This window comes from Dendropsophus ebraccatus, chromosome 13, assembly GCF_027789765.1.
Source record: "Dendropsophus ebraccatus isolate aDenEbr1 chromosome 13, aDenEbr1.pat, whole genome shotgun sequence".
Lineage (NCBI taxonomy): Eukaryota > Metazoa > Chordata > Amphibia > Anura > Hylidae > Dendropsophus > Dendropsophus ebraccatus.
In genome coordinates, this window is record NC_091466.1 from 67,160,646 (window position 1) to 67,183,122 (window position 22,477).

Consider the following 22,477-nt stretch of genomic DNA (forward strand, 5'->3'; position numbering starts at 1 on the left):
CCCAACCTTTTCCACCTCGAGGCACACCATGGAAAAAAAATTTTCCTCGGGGCGCCCCTACTAAATAATGTTCTACAAAGTAAGAAAACCGTCATACAGTGACTCACAGGTGACGTCTTCTTTGATCTGAGGAGTCACTTTCCCTTTTCCTCTCCATTAGCCATGATGATTTCTACCAGCTACTTTTCATCTCTTCAGAACCTGCGAGACAAACAATTTAGGCTCCGCACATTTCTAGCAACTTCCTTCCCTTTCTCCCCCCTGTAGGCTCCCAAAGTAACTGCGCTGTTTGGTGTTATGTGCAGTAAAGCGACTAGTAATGTGGGATGCCCCCCTGTATGTAGGATCCCCTTCTGTGCCCCCTGTATGTAGGATCCCCTGCTGTGCCCCCTGTATGTAGGATCCCCTGCTGTGCCCCCTGTATGTAGGATCCCCTGCTGTGCCCCCTGTATGTAGGATCCCCTGCTGTGCCCCCTGTATGTAGGATCCCCTGCTGTGCCCCCTGTATGTAGGATCCCCTGCTCTGATGAACTAATAATGCCCCCAGAGGTGCCCCCATAAAAATAATAATGCCCCCAGAGGTGCCCCCATGAGCTAATAATGCCCCCAGAGGTGCCCCCATATACTAATAATGCCCCCAGAGGTGCCCCCATGAACTAATAATGCCCCCAGAGGTGCTCCCATATACTAATAATGCCCCCAGAGGTGCCCCCATATACTAATAATGCCCCCAGAGGTGCCCCCATGAGCTAATAATGCCCCAGAGGTGCCCCCATATACTAATAATGCCCCCAGAGGTGGCCCCCATATACTAATAATGCCCCCAGAGGTGCCCCCATAACTAATAATGCCCCCAGAGGTGCCCCCATATACTAATAATGCCCCCAGAGGTGCCCCCATAACTAATAATGCCCCCTCAGGTGCCCCCATAACTAATAATGCCCCCTGAGGTGCCCCCATATACTAATAATGCCCCCAGAGGTGCCCCCATGAACTAATAATGCCCCCAGAGGTGCCCCCATGAACTAATAATGCCCCCTGAGGTGCCCCCATATACTAATAATGCCCCCAGAGGTGTCCCCATGAACTAATAATGCCCCCAGAGTTGCCCCCATATACTAATAATGCCCCCAGAGGTGCCCCCCATGAACTAATAATGCCCCCTGCTCTGCCCCTTAAAAAAAAACAAACATCCTACTCACCTAATCCGGGCTGTGGCTGCAGGCAGAAGCTCTCCTCCTCCTCTTCGGGCTCCTCTGCGAGCCGCGGGGACGGGACTTCCGGCAGGCGTGATGAAGTCACATCATCACACCTGCCGGAGAGGTCACGTCCGGCCTCCCATAGGCTGCTGGTATGAAGTGCCGGCGGCCTATGGGAGTGAATATAGGAGCAGTACGCTGACACTTCCTGCTCCTATATTCTGCTTACTTTAATGTTCCGCCCGCTCATAGTGCGAGCGGAACATCAAAGTGATCCGTGCATCCCGAGAAGTTGCGCGGCCGCAGCTTCTGGGGATGCTTAAAGAGACAGCGCACATTTCCCACCGGGATCCCACGGCACCCCTGGCGGGTTCTCCCGGCACACCGGTTGGGAAACGCTGCTCTAAGGGTCCTATTAGACAAAGGGATTTTTAACAATTAAAGACTAACGATAAAAGATCGCAAACGAGATTGTTTATCGCTAACCTGAAGTCGTTCATCCTATTACACGGAACGATAATCGTTAGTTACCATCATTACTATGATCGTTTACTCCATCTGATCCCAGCAAAACAACGGACAATGTGTAATTACACTGAACGATTAATGAAAAAATGCTGAACTTAAAATCCGAATGATAATCGTCTCGTGTTATAGAGCCCTTAGTCAGGAATTGGGAACCTTTGCTCCTCCTGCTGTTGCAAAACTACAATTCCTATCATGATGGTATTTGTAGATCAGCAACAGTCGGAGGGCCAAAGGTTCCCCAGCCTTCCTCCAAGTCAGCGGTAATCTTCATAAGTCTAGGTTAAAATAAATAAAGTGGTAGCCGAGCATGCATGCTGCTGCATAGTTTGCTTGGGGGACATGAGACCTTCATAGTTGTGATCAGCAGGGGTACCCAGGGGTATGACCCCACTAATCAGATACTTATCATCTAACCATAGGGGGAAAAAAAAAAGAACTACTGGTAGACCCCCTTTAAATAGCAATGGGTAGTTCACTCCACATCATGACAGCAGAGTACTCTAGATCCCTAAAACAAAGTCTATTACAAAGTTGCAGAACTTTTCATTGTACAATTCCTAAATTTGCAATAGCGCTTAATAGGCCGAGGACAGGATATTTCTGCACTCACCGGATATGGCACCTTCTGGCATGTCAGATATTCTTATAATTTCCCGGTCACCTTTTATCAAAAATATTTCATTGTTGACACAGGAGACAGATACGATATCGCCGGCACATTCGAGTCCTCCAATCACAGCCTGGAAAGAAAAAACACAAAGCAACAACTTATTAACCCCTGCATGTCCAAATACGATGAAAATGTTGCATAATCTGGTAGGCTCTTAAGTGAGAGAAGAATCATGTATAAAGTAAACGATCCAGATAAATAGATAGATAGATAGATAGATAGAACAGAAGTATTTGAAATGTAGGTAAATGGGTCAGCACAGCCTGGTAGGGAAGCCTAGAAAAAGCCTATTTTTCTTACAATTGTGGGGGTCTCTAGAGGTTGGGGCCCAATTGTCATAAAGTCATGGCATATTCTAGTGATATGACTTTACTTTGTGCCCCTCTGGGCAAAAATAAATAGCTTTTGTGGTGGTATATATGTAGATATATTTTGTACAAATATCAGTCTGACCAGATGTATGTATGTTATCTAGTGCCCATACCTGATTGATAGTGTCTATGAGATAGATGCTGTACTCGTCCCAGCTCAGAACCCATCCTTCATGTAGAAAACAGGTCACTAAGCCCAGGTGCTTCTCGGACATTGTATACTTTGCTTGGTTTGTTGTTTCCAATCGTGGATACAGCTCAAAAGATTCCAGACCACGAGCCAAGACGTCCTTTAAAATAAAAGTCGACTGAACGGATCCATGGGCGTCTGCCTTCCAGAGACGCAGTCCGGGCCGGGATGTGAACAATGTAAGGTCACTTTGCTTGCAGAGGCTGGGGATAAAGCAGGCTCCATACTTGCCATTGCTGAAAGATCAAGAGGACGTTACAGATGTAAAAAGAGGGATTCTGGTTATAAGTCACAATACATTTTAAGAAGTAACACTTAGTAATAATTGTAAACCAGACAATGCAAAGCAGACAATGAAAACCATACAATATTGGCCAAACTAGAGCGCAGCTGTTTTGAGGTTCTTCATCTTGTAAGTACAGAGAAGGGCATCAGTAAGCTAGAGAGATGGCAAAACTAGATATCCACATGTAATATGTATGCGGCTTCCTTGATATAATGGGGAGGAAGGGTCAGGAAGTTGTATTTCCACGTGCACAATCCTTCTATTGTTAGGAAGAGAGCTGTCTGCCAGCCGTTTTCTTCTCATTCTCCACTGAAAACATGCAAGCTCAGCAAAGTTGAGCATGTGCATGTATGCGAAGACTGGGAGAGATAGCTGTCGGCCCAACAAGCGTTTATGGAAAACTATGGGTAGGTTAGAAGTAGCTAATCTGCTGATAGCTTCCTATAGGGCACTGATGATGAAGGTCCATCCTCTGTGCCATTTCCACAACATTAAGAGTTTAACCCATATGTAAATATGTTATTTTGGTACATAGGGGATGGGGGGGGGCACAGTGCAGCCGGGGCAGATCACTGCACTGGTCAAGGTAATCCCACCCCCAGTGCCGCAAAGCAACATATTTGTATATGGCTTAAACTCATAATATTGCAGAAAAGGTGCAGAGGATGGAGGTAAGAAGATACAGATGCTGATACTTTCCCTTTAAAGGGGTATTCCAGGGAAAATCAATAATTTAGCAAAGGAAAGGGTTAACCAAGGTTTACCCTTTCCTAATATACTTACCTGTCCTTTAATGGCCCCCCAAGGAGATCTCCGGTCCGTTCACGTGATCTTCCAGCTTGTGGCTCGGATCCTCTACACCTTCCGGTTCGGTGACGTCACCCGGCCGGCATCCGCTCTCCGTCTCATTAGCAGCAGAGCACTGAACCCTGACTGGCTTGGTAGCGTGTAGCCAATCAGGGCTCAGTGCTCTGCATCCCCACCACGCTTCAGAGTGGGGGTCCCCTGAGGCTGCAGTAAATTATCAGGGGTCGTCGGGCTCAGTGCCGGTCACTAGTTACATGGGCCGGCACTGCACTACAGCAGGTAAATGCGGGGTCTGGCGTCAATCACTCCGCAGAACCCCCCCCTTGTCAGCGATGCAGACTGAGTCCCGGGAGGGGACGCGGCGGGTGGCATTACTTCATTCATAGCTACCAGACACCCGGCTGCCCGCCGCATCCCTTCCCCCCAGGGACTCAGGGTCGGCATCGGTGGGGAAGTAATGTTTATCGGCTGCTGATCCCCCCCGGCCCTCCTTCCTGTGTCCCTGTCAGAGATCGCTCACCCCCACCCCCGGAGCGTGCTGCTGGCCCCGATCTCGGCACTGGTCTCAGGCACCTGTACTCAGCTGACAGGCTCTGTGTGAGTGAGGCAGGAGAGATTTCTGTCTTGCTCTGTACACAGCGCCTATTAAAGGACAGGTAAGTATATTAGGAAAGGGTTAACCTTGGTTAACCCTTTCCTTTGCTAAATTATTGATTTTCCCTGGAATACCCCTTTAAGCTGACAGCTGCCTGAATGGAATGTATGACCTATTCTAGATGCAGTTTCAGGTGGGATGTCGGCTACCGATTCTCACTGAAGTGACATGAAACACTGCCTAAAATAAAGTCTCTATAAACCCCTGCATCTCTTCACTGAGAATTAATTACCAATCCAAAGGCAAAAGTTTGTTAGTTTGGGATCTTAAAGTGTAACTGTCATATTTTTTATTTTTTTTTGCAGAAATCAGTATAAGCGATTTTAAGAAACTCTATAATAGGTTTTATTAGGCAAAAAAGCATCTTTCTGTACTCAAATAGCAATTTCCCAGGCTCCCCCCTCACTTCTTATCTGTGCATTATCAGGCAAAGCCGTCTTCATTACAAAGAAGCCAGTGAAGACGGGTTCTGCTGTGCCCATTATTTCCTATGGAGGGGGGAGGGATTGAGGGAGATGAGGGAGCAGGAAGAGAAGACATGAAGGTCAGCTGTTTGTAGACTGTCTGGGCACCTAAAATGCTGGATTCAGGGGTCAGAAAGGTCAGTGCTTATCTAGGAACTTGCTGAGAGAAGATTGCAGGGTGTTGTGCTGTGCAGGACTGCTCCGTGCTCACTCACTCCTCTCAGCCCCTCCCCTCTCCATAGAGCATAATGGACAGAGAATCTTGCTTATTCTGAAGTGAGGAGGGAGCTAGAAAATCAGCTTTTTCAGTACAGAAGGAAACTCTTTTGGTAAATAAAACCTATTACAGAGCTTCTTAAAATCGCTTGTACTATTGATATTTATTGTTTTCTAAAAAATGACCCTGAAATAACAGTTACGCTTTAAGTTCCAAAACTCTTAAAAATCTGTAAAATAGACGTGTATGCCAGATAAATAGTCATGTGGTGGTCCTCCAAAAGATCAGAGACTAGTGGACCTGCACTTGCTGCTAAGAAGGTAACCATAATGTCTGTATTCTTATAATCCAGAAACCAAACAGCGCTACAGATCTACTTGTCATGAAGAGCCAAAAGGCACGATGATGTGTATACCAGCCACCAGAGCTGCGCTCAGAATTTTGTAGGCTCCTTTGTTTGTTACAGTTTTCAAGCATACAGCATGTATTGGGCTGTGTGTGTTGTAGGCTATGGTGAGAGTCCTGAAAGGTATACCTCCACCTCTAAGACACTATTAAGATACCATGGTAGTACATCATAAGTCTGTGTGGCAGGTCAATGGACACTCACGATTTTCTAGGCTGATTTCCAACTTGCTTGACAGACTTTTCTTCTGTGTAGAAGAGCAGACATCTCTGGGTGGTTGATACCAGCAGAACTTTGTGGCTGTAATCCAGCTGGACTATAGAGGACAATTCTTCTAGTACAAGGCAGGAATTACACGTACCCTAAATAAAGACAAAGGAGAAGTCAGTGCTGGAAACAAACCCACAATGTACAGAATAAGGAGGGGACAGATCGGAAGATCGTCATTTACCTTGTCAAAATCCAAATCAGACTGGACAATTTTTCCTCTTTCATCCCCAGAAAATAACTTCATCCCATTGGGGCTCCAGGCCAGGGATGTGATGCTGCTCTTGTGAACGCCGAGCACGTCGAACCTCCGCAACTGGAATAAGAACACAAATGGAGTATTTATCTCTATTATAATTGTTATATTCAATCATCCTGAACAGATACGTGCAGTTCTTTTATAGGTTTTGGCTAGATCTTCATCACTATGGCTAGATTTACATGGAGGAATCACATACATGTAATTAATAACTGTGGGTCAACCCGAGCTCTGCTGTCTCATGTAAAAGACAAAGGGATTAGAGCGCATGGGCGTCCAACAGCTGTAACCCCCCAATGATCTCAAGAACAGGGTCCTAAGTCTTTGCTGTGAATGTAGCCGACAGTCACACATGTAAGCCACCACTTCATTCATTGTTTACAGCACAGGTATCAAACTCAGGCACTCCAGCTGTTACAAAACAACAATTCCCATAAATCATGGACAGCTAAAGCTTTGGCTGTCCATGCATGATGGGAATCACAGTTTTGTAACAGCTGCGGGGCCTGAGTTTGACACCCCTGCTTTACAGTAATCCAACTTGGAATATCCCTTTAAAATCCCCATTGCTGCTATTGTACTATGCTTTAGAGTGGATTTTCTGCATGCACCGAAAAATCTGCACAGTATCTGTCCTGTGTGAAAGTATCCTAAGGCTAGATTCCCACAGGATGGATTTCACACTGCGAATGGTCATCCAGCTGCAAGTATGTAAATGCCGTCCCCCGCCTCCGCCCGTAGCATGCTTTACCTGGTCTGTGCTCTGGTTGCATCTGAGGCTCCCAGCTCCCCCCCAACCAATAAGTGACTTTGGCGGGGCCGTGTACTGATTGGCTGAGCAGGACCAACGGGCGTCGGGAGCCTCAGATACACCCTGAGCGCGGACCAGGTAAAGTATGCTACGGGCGGCAGCGGGTTAAGGTGGACAGCATTTACATACAGTGGAGTAACAATCCCGCTGCAAGTATGTAATTTCTTTGAAAATGACAGTTTGGGATCCGCAGCGGACTCTGTCCTGTGTGATTCCGGCCTAAAGGGATGTTCTTTCTCTTCCCAACCTACTCTTGTAGACATTAAAATAATCTGATGGGGGAAGATGGTCACATCAGTCGGATAATGAAAAAACCTGAAGCATAATTTTACTGTTTAAATCAGTGTATAAATGGCACCAGTGATCCCGGTCGTGGTTGCTCATACACATACAGACCTGCTTATTTCGTCCTGGAAGGGGAGACACCAGCTGGAATATGGCCACCCTCCCGGAGACAGTGCCCACTGCTACCAGGTCATCGAAGCAGCTCAGAAGCTTAGTGACAGATATAGACTCAGTCTTCCCCTGGAATGAAAAAAAGCAAAAGCATAAACCATATATACTACAGGTGTCAAACACACTGCCCTGCAGCTGGTGCACATCTACAATACCCATCATGCCTGGACAGCCAAAGCTTTAGCATGAAGGGAATTGTAGTTTTGCAACAGCTAGAGAGCCACAAGTCTGATATATATACAATAAACTAGACACAGGATAAAAGGGGTTATATCATCACATATCCTATATGTTTAGTGGGGATCCAACCACTTAGACCTGGGATGGGGAACCTTTGGCCCTCCAGCTGTTGCAAAACTACAATTCCCATCATGCCTGGACAGCCAAAGCTAAAGCTTCGGCTGTCCAGGCATGATGGGAATAATAGTTTTGCAACAGCTAGAGGGCCAAAGGTTCCCCATCCCTGACTTAAACACACACTGATCTTAACAGAGCCTGAGTGCGACTATCCCAGGGCTTGCTGGGATTCATTCCTGTTTCCAGCTGTTCTCGGGGTGGAATATAACTCATGATTAGCAGAGACTGCTCTATTAGTAAGCGGATGAGCTTATTGAGTAGAACGCCTCGCTTCCTTCTAATCTTCTATGGATAAAAGCTGTGATGGTAAGATCTAAGTGCTTTCTTTTAATAATGCAGTAAATCAACCGGGTGTCTAAGAGCCAAGATATCACAGAAGTGTCAGCTGGGACTGGAGAGTATTAAAGGAAATGCAAAAACATGTAAGAGTGATGTTTTCCTAGTGATTCCCTTGTGTTATGTCTCCAGTCAATGCTCCCTGGAGGTTCCATAGCAAATACTAACCACTGTTACCGTGGGGGGTGTTCATCACATGTGTCCTCAGCTACAAGTCCCATAACCCCATATGACTCCATGTGCACCTGAAGCCACAGACCTTCATTGACTGGCTGACGGTGGTAGACAGGGGGCGCTGTAATGCTACCATAGCTGGAGAATAACACTGCATGCATGTACAGCACTAATCCCCATATAGGAGGATGGCGGACATGGCGCTTATGCTAGGTCTGCAGCCTGCAAAATCAGTTACAGCTGCCACCCAATGTGCAGCACCATAACCATGGAAAGACCATCAATATAAACGTTCTGGAAACCCCAGAATCTTAGGGGCCTATTCCATGGGACGATTACCGTTCGCATAATCGTTAACGATAAACGATCTAAACGACCGCTATTGCGGAAGACCTGAAACCGTTCACCCGTTTACATGGAACGATAATCGTTACTTACGATTATTCTTGCGGTCATCTTGTGGTCGCTATTGCGAATGACTGAACGACTTTTTATTCAATACGAACGATTTGCGAACAAGCAACAATAAAAATAGATCCAGGTCTTATTAAACGATCTATGATTTCTCGTTCGGTCGTTAATCGTTAACTGCTATTCAACCGAACGATTATCGTTTAGATTCAAACGACTTAAACGATAATCGCCCGTGGAACCGTATAGATTTCCAGGTTTTCCAACACTACAACTCCCAGCATGCCCTAACAGCCTAATTCTATGATCCCCAGCTTGCAGCTTTCCAGCTGTTCCAAAACTACGATTCCCAGAAATCTGAGCGTTATATTTCTGCACCAGCCACAGGTTGGGGGAACATTGCTCTAGCGACACATACCTCTAAGTTATACTTCTTCATCTGGTTGGTGTGGCGGCAGTAAAGATATAACATCCCGATGCTGCTGCCCACGGCAATGTAGTCGCCATTGACATCGATAGCTGTGAGATAGACGATGAGGGATCGGAAACCCTTCTGTATTTTTGCAGGGATGGCATTGAGAATGGAATACAAGGGGCAAAACTCCTTAAAGGTTACACTTCCTGGAAGGGCGGCCATTGCTTTCTGTCTCATAGGTGAACTGTAGAGGGGAGTCAATCCATCATCACTGAAGGGAAGAACCTGGAATCCAAAGGAAAAGAAACACGAATGAAGTCTCTTCTTAAGGAAAAGAAAATTAAGATTTTAAACCAGAATAAAGTCTTAAATTAAATCTGCGACCCGCCAGTACCCAAGACTGCCCTCAGAGTGAAGGAATCTATGATAGGACATCCCCTTTAAGACTCCTTTGCTGCAGCTGTTACACCAGACTTTACTGCAAATTTTTATTCTGCACTTTCAGATCCTATTTTGTTCACATTTTCGCCCTCGAATCTGACGACTATCACAAGGTTATAAATCCCCAGAGTATTTTTTTTTTTTTCCATACAGGGGATTTTTTTTTTTGCACTCTGCTAAGCGTACTAATAATTTCCAGTTCCCTATAGATCAGACATAAACCTAGCTTACACTTCTGTGAGCAATGAGACTATCCATACCTGTATTGTGGTTGTTAGAAGCTCTTATTACCTAATTATTACTGCTCATTATGTCTCATTGAGTTGCATTTAAAGGGGTACTCCAGAGGAAAAAATGTTTTCAAATCAACCAAAATCAAAATGTTATGGAGATTTGTAACTTCTATTTAAAAATTCTCCAGACTTCAAGTACTTATCAGCTACTGTCTGTCCTGCAGGAAGTGGTATATTCTTTTCAGTCTGACACAGTGCTCTCTGCTGCCACCTCTGTCCACGTCAGGAACTGTCAATCCCCATAGAAAACCTTTCCTGCTCTGGAAAGTTCCTGACATGGACAGAGGTGGCAGCAGAGAGCACTGTGTCAGACTGGAAAGAATACACCACTTCCTGCAGGACATACAGCAGCTGATAAGTACTGGAAGACTGGAGACTTTTAAATAGAAATGTGAACAATTTCCCCCTGGAATGTTTGTAAATTCTCTGCAGAAAATCTGACCAGTGTGGACTTACCCAGAGTGACAATAAAAAAGAAAAAAAATCCAAGGCTGCAGATGACATCGCCGTGCGCCAAAGTGCATCTGCCCGTCTGGGTCAAGTAACCCTTTAGGACTATGATGCAAATTTAGGACCAGAAGTGACCTATACTGAGCGATGCACAATGGAGGACTGTACTAACTACTAATCATAGGGGGAGGCAGTCATGGATTGTATAGGAAACCATTCATTACACCAGAAAATTGCAGGACCTGGGGACAATGGACAGAAGCCACCAAATGTCTCACAGCTGCGTAACAAGGAACTATTCTCCTATAGATAGATAGGAGATAGATAGAAAGATAAATTGGAGATAGATAGATATTTAGGTCATAGCATACAGTGATATAAAATCTAAGACGTGAGACCAATCATCTACTCCCTGACGCTACATAATATATATACAGTAATAGATACAGAATGTCCAGGACATGGAGCAATGACCCTTCCATCTGCAGCCACTATTCCAGCACAGCAGAGACAATGGACAGAAAATCCCAGAGCCGCACAATGACTCCTAACATCCAGATGTGATGCGGTACTTCCCGTATATTACAGATTACTGAGTGCCTCTTACCGAGAGTCCATTATACTAATGAAAACCTCAATGGCTGCGACATACAAGGTTAGAGAGGGAGAACGCCAGTAATACAGATAGAGTATACTGTATATATAATTTCGCAATACAGTGGTACCTTGGTTTAAGAGTAACTTGGTTTAAGAGCGTTTTGGTTTAAGAGCTCCCTGTACTGGGTGGGAGGGAGAGTGGGGGAGGGGCATGGTATGCATAGCGGGGTCTACAGCCCTGTACTCTGACCCAGGAAGTCTCCCTCACCTTCCAAATCATAGCAGATCCACTTAAGGCTGGGGCTTGCATTAGAGGACAGGACTGTGGGGGTAATCTCTCCATAGCTGTAACCCCTCTCTCCCCCGACAGAGAGTGCTGCTATACTGTGCCCACATCTGTCCTGCTCATTCCTTCATGCTCCCTGCAGTCTCTGTCCGCCCTTGTGCTTCCCATCCTCTCCATTACTGTACAGTAACTTATAATATCACATATTCTGCTGTTTCTGAATGTTTGTTTCATTAGTTTTACATGTTGTTCAGAATAATAAATCATTATTTTGGGGGTGTGGAACCAATTGTCTGCATTTCTATGATTTCTTATGGGAAAATTTGCTTTGGTTTAAGAGTGGATTTGGATTACAAATGCGGTCCTGGAACGAATTATGCTCGTAATCCAAGGCACCACTGTATACTTACCTTGTATTACCATGTCTGTGACCTGCAATGCAAACTGAAGCAATCCAGCTGTTACAATACTACAACTCCCAGCATTCCCAGACAGTACAAATTCAGTGTTCCTAGAACCTAAGACCCTAAAGCTGCTACGAAGCTACAACTCCCAGCAAACCCTGACAGTCCTAATGCTGTAACCCCCAACCTGAGGATCTCCTGCTGTTAACTACAACTCAGTCCTATTCCTGAATTCCCCAGTCGTTTGCATTTCATAAGTTGCAAAACTACATATCCCAGCATGCCCCAAGGAATCAAATTCAGAGATTTCCACCCTGTCTCTCCCCAGTTATTGCGAGACAGCCCTAATTCTATGATTCACAAACCTAAGACTAAGGCGGCTACAAAACCCAACTCCCACAGTGCCCTGTGCTCAACCAGCTGCTGCCAAACTACAAATGCCAGCATGCCCTGACAGCTAAAATCCTGCATTCCCCAATCTGAGACTCTGCAGCTGTTGTGAAACTACATCTCCCAGCATGCCCTGATAACCAAATGATGTGAGTCCCTACCAGAGGTTCTCCAGCAGTCGGAAAACTACAACTCCCAGCATTCTTTATTAGCACTAAGTCTGTAAACCTCAACCTAAGATTCTCCAGCTGTTTCCAAACTACAACTCCCAGCATGCCCCAATATGATGAATTCTGAAGAATTATGACAAATTCCACCCTATGGTCCTTAAGCTGTTGCGAAACTACAACTCACAGCATGCCCCAATATGATGAATTCTGAAGAATTATGACTTATTTCACCCCCAGGACCTTCAGCTGTTGCAAAACTACAACTCCCAGCATGCCCCGATAGTCATAATTCTTTAGAATTCTTTTAAATTTCTACCCTGTGCTCCTTCAGCTGTTACAAAACTACAACTCCCAGCATGCCTGATATGAAGAATTCCAAATAATTACGACTAACTCCACCCTGTGGCCCTCCAGCTATTGTGAAACTACAACTCCCAGCATGTCTGATATGAAGAATTCCAAATAATTACAACTAATTTCACCCTGTGGCCCTCCAGCTATTGTGAAACTACAACTCCCAGCATGCCTGGACAGCCAAAGCTTTAGCTAAAGATATCGATACTCCCTAATTCTGTGATCCACAACTTTTGGCTCTCCAACTATTGCAAAACTACAACTCCCAGCATGCCCGGAGGATACCACAATGGCCAGGCAACCCGTCTGTCTCTCCAGCTGTTGCAAACTACAACTCCAAGTCATGGTGGAAGTTGTAGTTTTGTAACAGCTGGAGAGACGCAGGTTACCTAGCACAATTTTTTGTTTTCCTCCAGGCATACTCAGGGAATGCTGGGAGTTGTAGTTTTGCAACAGTTGGAGACCCAAAATCACATAATTATGATATATGGATATCGTCCGCTTCACCTTATGCAGGGATGGGGATGCTCCGGCCCTCCAGCTGTTGCAAAACTACAACTCCCATCATGCCTGGACAGCCGAAGGCTGTCCAGGCATGATGGGAATTGTAGTTTTGCAACACCAATGGTTCCCCATCCCTGGTGTACCTGAACTGGATGTGATCCCATATTACGTGCTCATCGATATATTTGTCGCAGACGCATCTCCATGGTAACAGCAGCCTCCAGCTATCAGCGGCGACTTCCACTCACGCAGCGGCGGCCAAACTCTTGGTGGTCTCAATATTTCCAGCATGTCCCCTGTTATACAACAATCCAGGATACATGACCCCCATCATTGCGTCTCCATAAGAAGATACGTAAGCGTCCGTGATGACATCATAACACCTGAGGGAGGGGGGCAACCCTTAAAGGAATTCTCCTCTAACTCTAAAGTCTGCCAGTCCCAGTTCTGGATGTGATGGGGGGGTCCACCTGTTGGTCACCATGGCAATGACTCCTAACAGGTGGCCACCACCATCATACTGGAGCACAAAGAGAAGCCAGGACTGCAAGACATAGGGGTGAGAGGAGAATTCCTTTAAGAAACCACCACATAGAAGAGAGAACATATAGATAAAGCATATACATAGAGCCCTGTCAGCCCCTCTCACCTGCACCTCCCCGGCTCCTCCGCCGCCCCTGACGCAGCTAAAATACAGCCCCCTGCCAGACAACCAAAACACCGAATCCCTCCGACCAATCAGAGGCCGCTCCGCCCTGACGTCACGCCACTTCCGCTTCTTAGCCGGAAGGAGGAAGTAAATGAGGCTATGGAGGATCACGTGGTCTGTCACTGACTCCTGATGCGCCGGCAGGATGGAGAGTGAGTGGTTTCAAGACCTGTCAGAGGTTGGAAGTGCATGCTGGTGGTTGTAGTTCTTCTAAGTGTTTAGTGCAGGGATGGGGAACCTCCAGGTATTGAAAAACTACAATGACCATCAGCCTTTGGCTGTCCAGGCATGATGGGCATTGTAGTTTTGCAGAAGGTTTACCCTTTTTGGTGAAAGAGGAAAACTACAACCCCCACCATGCCCTAATAGCCTTATTAGTGTCTGTCCAGCTTTTGCACAACTACAACTCCCAGCATGCTCTACCAGCCCAGCCTATAGTTCTCCAGCTGTTCTAAAAAACTACAAATGTCATCATATCACTGTTTCCCAGCCAGATGTTGCAAAACTACAACTCCCAGCATGACCTACAGTCTATCCTATGGCCTCCAGTACAGTTCCAAGCATGCACTGACAGCCTAACTTTTGCACAACTACAACCCCCAGCATTTTCTACCAGTCCAGCATGTGGCCTTCAGCTGCTGCAAAACTACAGATCCCATCACACAACAGTATTGTCCAAGCTGGTTTGCAATAACTGGAGAGCCACATGTTGGGAAATACAGGATAAGAGCTGTCAGAGCATGCTGGGAATTGTAGTTTTGCAACAGCTGGAAAGCCACAAACAGGATCACACAACTAGGACTGTCAGGGAATGCTGGGAGTTGTGCTTTTGAAATGTTCTTTGAACTGGGGGAATAATATTTAGATGAGTGTAAAGCATTTGTCCCAACAAAACCAGTTAGTTTCTTTCTCCTTTAAAGGGATTGTCCAGCTAAAATATTTTTCTTTCTAATAAACTGGTGTCAGAAAGTTATATAGATTTGTAATTTACTTCTATTAAAAAAAAATCTCAAGTTTTCCTATACTTATCAGCTGCTTTCCTATACTTATCAGGAAATGATGTTTTATTTTCAGTCTGACACAGTGCTCTCTACTGACATCTCTGGCCGAGTCAGGAACTTTGGTTTTATATGAATCCCCATAGAAATCCTCTCCTGCTCTGGACAGTTCCTGTCTCGGCCAGAGATGTCAGCAGAGAGCACTGTGTCAGACTGAAAATAAAACATTCCCTGCAGCACATACAGCAGCTAATAAGTATGGGAAGACTTGAGGATTTTTTAATAGTAGTAAATTACAAGCCTATATAACTTTCTGACACCAGTTGATTTGAAAGAAAAAGATTTTTGCTGGACAACCCCTTTAAGACAGGTATGGGGATCCTTCAGCCCTCCAGCTATCTGTTTTGTGCTATAACTACAGGTTTTATGTGGTATGGCAGATCAGTCCCATCACTGTAGATGACTTGCAATACCAGACAAAGCCTGTGGATAGGTGTGGCGCTGTTCTGAATTAATGGGGTACTGTTTTTCCTGAATATCTTTAGGGCCGCTCACCTATTCTGGTCACACGTGAGTTACAGTAAAAGGCATTTAGCGTTTTCACAACGTGATCATAGGAAGCGCTCATGATTTGGTGCAGCTACGACAAGACAGGTAGTGCAATAAGAAAGCCAGACTGTTTTAACATTTACTTTGTTTAATTTTATGCTCAGGTAAATCCACTGTTACTCCCAAAAAGTCGGCAGTAACGGGCAGCGCCAGGAAGATCAAGGACAATGCCGCAGACTGGCACAACCTGATGCTGAAGTGGGAGAGCTGCAATGACACGGCCTTCACTGCTGCCAGCAAGATTGTCAACCTTAGAATCAGCGCCCTGTAAGTGTTGTGTGCGCTTATAAGCTGTAGTGATTGGACTCCTGCGATCCCACACCTGTGCTCTACCCTGTGGATAAGTTTTAAGTGTCCCTGCCATTATAACTTTTATAATCTAAATCAACAGTAAATGTGATATAAAACAAGTTTGCAATTTGCATTCAACATTTTTCTTGTTATCATGCTTTACAACAAAGCTATACTTACGTCTACCTAGGTCCAGTCTCCTGAAGGCTGCTATATAACAGCTATACTTACTGTATCCAGGTCCAGTCTCCTGAAGCCTGCTATATAACAGCTATACTTACCGTATCCAGGTCCAGTCTCCTGAAGGCAGCTATATAACAGCTATACTTACCGTATCCAGGTCCAGTTTCCTGAAGGCAGCTATATAACAGCTATACTTACTGTATCCAGGTCCAGTCTCCTGAAGGCAGCTATATAACAGCTATACTTACTGTATCCAGGTCCAGTCTCCTGAAGGCAGCTATATAACAGCTATACTTACTGTATCCAGGTCCAGTCTCCTGAAGGCTGCTATATAACAGCTATACTTACTGTATCCAGGTCCAGTCTATGAATGCTGCCATATGACAGCAATATTTCCTTGTATCCAGGTCCAGTCTCCTGAAGGCAGCTATATATCAGCTATACTTACTGTATCCAAGTCCAGTTTCCTGAAGGCAGCTATATAATAGCTATACTTACTGTATCCAGGTCCAGTCTCCTGAAGGCTGCTATATAACAGCTATACTTACTGTATCCAGGTCCAGTCTCCTGAAGGCAGCTATATAATAGCTATACTTACTGTATCCAGGTCCAGTCTCCTGAAGGCAGCTATATAACAGCTATACTTACTGTATCCAGGTCCAGTTTCCTGAAGGCAGCTATATAACAGCTATACTTACTGTATCCTGGTCCAGTCTCCTGAAGGCAGCTATATAACAGCTATACTTACTGTATCCAGGTCCAGTCTCCTGAAGGCAGCTATATAACAGCTATACTTACTGTATCCAGGTCCAGTCTCCTGAAGGCTGCTATATAACAGCTATACTTACTGTATCCAGGTCCAGTCTCCTGAAGGCAGCTGTATAACAGCTATACTTACTTTTATCCAAGTCCAGTCTCCTGAAGCTTTTTAGTCTTGTTCTGGTTGATAAAAAAGACTGAACACATGAAGTCCCGGCCAGTACAGAGATTGACGGCTCAATGTGTCCATCTATCACATGACTGCCTTCCCTGTGAACGCAGATGACCTGGGAAACACAGGACTTCCTGTGTTTACTCTTTGAATGAAAAAAAAGTCAGAATACAGGAAGTGCCGTGTTCTCCATTGCAAACCTGCTTTATATCACATCTGTTGATTTAGGTTTTGAAAATAACAGGGACACTTTAAGTCGAGATAACCCTTTTAGTTAGGCTGCATTCACACAATCCGTGCTTGCTCTGAGAAGCATGGACGTGGAATCCCTATACTGGAGTGTTTCTCCGACCACCATGATGTATCAGTATCATGCCGGGAATGGGGAAACTATTTGAATCTCAGCGGCACTGTAGTAACTGAGCTGCACTGCTGTGTCTTTACAGTGCCAAGGAGATTTAAACAGTTTCCCCACTCCTGGCATGATAATACATCATGCTGAGCAGGGAAACACTCCAGGACAGGGATTCCACATCCATGTTGTCTGTGCTTCACGGCGAAAACACAGAACATGTGAATCCAGCCTCATTCTACAAATGTATTGGACATAATATAGTAGCTCCAATGGGGCTGCACTATGGCAGTCTGAGACAGACCAGGGTGGGGGTCAAACTTGTGATCCTCCAGCTGTTGCAAAACTACAACTCATCATGGCTGGTCAGCTAAAGCTTTAAAGGGAACCTGTCACCCCCCGTACCGGGGTGACAGGCTCCCGACCCCCGTTAGAGACCCCTATACTTACCTCATCCCGCCGGGTCCCGCTTCTGGATTCGGTCGGGTCCCGGAGATCTCAGCCGCTGCACCCCGGCGCGCGCGCTGAGAGATGAGTCCAACGCTCATAGAGAATGACAGGAGAGTCCAGCGCTCCGTCATTCTCTATGAGCGTTGGACTCATCTGTCAGCGCGCGCGTCGGGCTGCAGCGGCTGAGATCTCCGGGACCCGACCGAATCCAGAAGCGGGACCCGGCGGGATTAGGTAAGTATAGGGGGCTCTAACGGGGGGTCGGGAGCCTGTCACCCCGGCACGGGGGGTGACAGGTTCCCTTTAACTGTACAGGCATGATGGGAATTGTAATTTTGCAACAGCTGGACACAAGTTTTTGTTTTTTTTCTTTTTCTTCCTAGATCACATGAGAAGATGTTACTAGATGATGTAGCATCCACTCAGGAGAACACAGACAAGGACAAAGAAGAGCTGGAAAGACTGTGCTCAGAGTTACTGGACCTGCTGGAGAAAATGGTCGGTCACTTACCACTTTGCTTCTCTTTGCATTTGGCTTTGCAGACTGTAAAACGTTGATAAATGTTTTTATCTTGTGAAGCAACAAATCCAGCACAGAATGGAAAAGTTGACGTCTACGTTTAAAGGCGTGTGCGACCTGGAAGCGTATCAGTGCATCGGCCAAGAGCCCAGCCCGATACTGTTCCATACCTGGCCTACAACACTATTTTGTGAGTATTGCTGGCTTGAAGTATTGCAGCTTTAACACGTTCTGCTGTCATGTAAAGGAGTCTTCCTATCTCAGCTTGATATTCCCTGTCCTTAGGATAGGACATAAGCTGAACACTGGGATACCCATCAGTCCTTATAGTGGAGATGCTGAAAGCTTACGGGTGGTGAATAGGGAAATTCACTGCTGGATGATTGTGTCCCCCGGTCTCAGGATTGGTGGGGATTAGAGATGAGTGAATCTACAGTATTAACAAAGCAAAATGCTTCATCAGCTGACTGCCTTAGAACACTGTGCCGTTCCTGGAAAAGCTGGATTTATTCATGGGAAACTTCTCCCAGGATTGGATTGAGCTTTTCCAGGCAACTAGAGCAGAGTTAACAAAGTGCTTCCCTTATATTTTAAGGCTAAGTTCAGACCTCGCATGAGACCGACCAACGGTCGGTCTCTGAAAAGATCATCTTTATCACCGCAGAGTTCTGATGCAGGCGCGTCCGTGCGTGCCCGCATCACAACTCTCCACGACACACTATGGAGTGTGTGGCCAGTGCTGCTCACTCCATAGTGTGCACTGACAGGGTTTTCTGTGGCTGAAAACGGACATGTCAGTTGTTTGCGGCCCTGTTAAGAGATCTCGGCCGGAGCATACACCATGTATATACGCTCCAGCCGGGATCCCATAGATGGCAAGGTAACATTTTTTTCGTAATACTCACGGCCGTTGTTGCACTGTGCTTCACGAAAAAATATGCAGTGTGAACATAGCCTAATACTGTAAATTTACTCATCTTTAGTAGTGATCTCCAGTAATCAGCTTGTTATGCCCTATTCTATGAATCATACCGCTTTAATAAGACTTGTCACAGAGATATGTCAAAATCTTTTATCGGCCAGGGTTTTCTAACCCTGGATAACCCCTTTACCATCCTATGGGCTTGGGTTGTACTTTATGCCATGCTTTTGCAATGTAGGGTTTTTTTGAGGTGGGGGCAGGAATTGTGGCATCTTGTATTTGTTTTTCCTCATTTAGGGTCATTCCCAATCAATGTTATAGTTTGATAGTTGGGACATTTCTTTCCCTCCAATACTCAACTACAAATCTAATATAGGTTTGTTGTTTTCCAGATGAAACATCCTTAAAGATGTCAGAAATGTATAAAAAAGAAATCACCCTCAAGAAGACAATTGTTGGAGAAATAGCCCACACGTCAGACCAGGACTTGTTGATGGTCTATCTGTCCTGTTGGTTATATCAGCCCTACATCGATAACAATATTAGAGTCTTATTAGAGAGCATGCTGCTAGAGACCGGGCATCGAGCCCTGTAAGTGAATGTTCACACTTTGCCTTAATATAGAGTGAAATGTATATTTTTGGTTATGTAAAATAAAAAAAATCTAAAAACTTAACAAATATGTGCGTTTTAGTTGTAATGGTTTGTTTATGTAGCGCCGTAATGTAAAGTGTATGGACCTAAGTCCTGAGCTTGTCCCATCAGCAGCAGATGTCACCTGTAACAGCTCCGATCCATGCCAGCCCCAACTCCAGTTATTTGGTCTCCTTGCTGCTATATTGTATAGCAGCAATGGGAAACCTCTGGCCCTCCAGCGGATGCAAAACTACAATTCCCATCATGCCTGGACAGCAGAAGCTTTACTTTTGGCTGTCCAGGCATGATGGGAAATGTAGTTTTGCAACAGCTGGAGGGCCAAAAGTGCCCCATCCCTGTTCTATAGCAACCATAGGCACTACTGCAATCCTTGTTATGCCTGGTCAGCCAAAGTATGACGCCCTTGACAGTTTACAACGGCCGATTATCAGCTGGGAATGTAGCAAGAAATGCTTCTTCAGCCAATAATCGTCCCAAGTAAAAGTGACAGCAATGAGCCTGATCCTCAGCTGATCGTCTTTTTACTGCAGGCTTTAAAATCTATTATCAGCAACACATCCTACTGAGTAAACAGGGGATTTGAGGCTGTTGACGATAAAGGGAAATTGACAGCACTGATATAAAATATATATATATATATATATATCCATGCTGTCAGTTTCCATATCACAGAGCAGTATATACTTACCTCTACTGCTGCAATCCAGCATCCTATTCTCTGGCTCTCCCTATCTAGCCGCTGTTTCTTCCTTCAGGCCAAGTCTCCTCTGGCTGTTAATCATTCTGGAGGAGGCGGGGCCTGAAGACACAGCAGCTGTACCAGGCAGCCAGAAGAACTGGAAACTGAATGACAGCAGCAGCGGCGGCAAGTATGTACTGCTGAGTGATATAGAAACTGACAGCACGGATATATATATATATATATACACATATAATATATGTGTGTGTATATATCTGTGCTGACAGTTTCCATGGCTGCACAAACAAAAGCCTGGCCGCTAGATTTCTCACGCCATGTAAAGGCACTGCAAACAAGTGCCAATTTCCAGCCACCCGTGCCCAAGATATGTGTTTTCCTAAGGAGCTGCAAATGACTGCAGATTCAAATTATAGACTGTATCCAGGAAAATACACAAGTTTGCATGGGAGATGCATTGTGCTATCCATTTACAGCCCTGTGAGGTGGTAGTTTCCTGACTGCACCGTAATGTACAGTGTAGGAGCTGAACCTGCACATCAGGAGAGGGTGTCAGCTGTAACAGCCAGGTACTAGCTCCAATTCAAATAGCAAGAGGCCGGGCAGCACCTGTGCTGTGTCAGTAGGTGTAATCTAATGACAGTGGCAAGTTACCACTATATCACGCATGTGTGGCTAGGAAAGAAGAACCTATGACCCTTCAGCTGTTGCAAAACTAAACTCTGACTGTCTAGACATGATGGGAAGTGTACCGTATTTTCCAGCGTAGTTATGCAGGGGTTAACTACAGCTAAATAAAAAACAAACAAAAAAAACACACGTTTACCTCACCTGGGGCCCGTTCCCGGCATCGGCGGGCCTCCCGGACCGTTCCCGCTGCAGACAGTGTGACGTACACTGCCTGCGCCGGAGATCCCCGAAACTCTCCCGGGCAGGCAAGCGTCTCTTTGGAGAGGCTCGAAAACGCTCGGCTGCCGGGAGAGCTTTGGGAGAATGAGAGAGGCTTCAGGAACTTCCGGCGCCTCTCTCATTCTCCCAAAGCTCTCCCGGCAGCCGAGCGACTCCAAGCCTCTCCGATGAGACGCCCGGCTGCCCGAGAGAGGGACCTCCATCTCCAGCGCAGGCAGTATATGTCGCACTGCCTGTGCTGGAAATGGTACGGGAACGGGCCCCCAGGGCAGTTAACTTTTTTTTTTTCTTTTAGTGGTCGCCCCATACAATGGGGATGCGGTCAATTTTTTAGCCCCCCCACCGTATGAGGCGACCATACCCGGCGTATAAGTCGTCGTCTTATACGCCGGAAAATACGGTAGTTTTGCAACTGTTTTGTTGTTGGGTGAGGGAAACAGTAACTTTGGCCACATGAGCAAAGAATACTAAGCCGCAGCACATCTAATGTAAGTGAGTGTGGCCACATTGCATGGATTACTGCCTGCAGTCAAACGCAGATTGCAACTCGCCCACACTCACTTTCATTAGACGAGATGAAGAGTGAAGCAGAATAGTGTTAATGTGCCGAAGCCAAGGTCGCCATGTATATCCTTAGCCTAAGGGTATGTGCACACTGCAGAATCCCAGCAGATCACCCGCCGTGGATACAGCAGCTCGCATCTCCACTGGTCCCATACGCTTCATTCTATGGTTTGCCAGATTCCGCTATCCACTTGAAGAATAAACCCACTCATTCTTCAGGTGGACAACGGAATCTAGCAAACCACAGAATGAAACCTATAGGACCAGCAGAGATGCAAGCTGCTGTATCCATGGCGGGTGATCTGCTGGGATTCCGTAGTGAGCACATACCCTTACAGTCACAAAGCAGTGTTCTTACTGGTATTAAACTGACTGTAAACAAGAACACTTCCCTTCCTGACAGCAAGCAGAGATCATGACAATGGTGAGAAACTGAAACACAAAGCCAGTTAGAAAGTCAGAGAGCATTTCATTATACAGTGATAGAAATATAAGCTATAAATGTCGCTCAGCACAG

The 22,477-nt window shown here is 45.7% G+C and overlaps 2 protein-coding genes across 2 annotated transcripts in view; one reads left to right on the forward strand and one right to left on the reverse strand.

Annotated features, from left to right (window-relative positions):
* Nucleotides 1-13,912, reverse strand: part of TECPR2 (tectonin beta-propeller repeat containing 2) — a 31,291-nt gene extending 17,379 nt beyond the window's left edge. The window contains exons 1-7 of the mRNA XM_069949999.1: nt 13,818-13,912; nt 9,283-9,564; nt 7,527-7,655; nt 6,245-6,376; nt 5,998-6,155; nt 2,882-3,194; nt 2,338-2,467 (exon numbers count right to left, since the gene is read on the reverse strand). Of these exons, the coding sequence (XP_069806100.1) occupies nt 2,338-2,467; nt 2,882-3,194; nt 5,998-6,155; nt 6,245-6,376; nt 7,527-7,655; nt 9,283-9,516 (1,096 nt within the window). The 5' untranslated portion in view covers nt 9,517-9,564; nt 13,818-13,912. The remainder of the gene's footprint in view (nt 1-2,337; nt 2,468-2,881; nt 3,195-5,997; nt 6,156-6,244; nt 6,377-7,526; nt 7,656-9,282; nt 9,565-13,817) is intronic.
* A 38-nt stretch (nt 13,913-13,950) lies between these two features.
* CINP (cyclin dependent kinase 2 interacting protein) lies at nt 13,951-19,813 on the forward strand. Its single transcript, XM_069950414.1, has 5 exons — nt 13,951-14,029; nt 15,589-15,751; nt 18,075-18,189; nt 18,272-18,401; nt 19,526-19,813. Exons 1-5 carry the CDS (start codon nt 14,023-14,025, stop codon nt 19,726-19,728), a joined length of 618 nt encoding a protein of 205 aa, XP_069806515.1. The 5' UTR covers nt 13,951-14,022; the 3' UTR covers nt 19,729-19,813.
* The last annotated feature ends 2,664 nt before the right edge of the window (nt 19,814-22,477 follow it).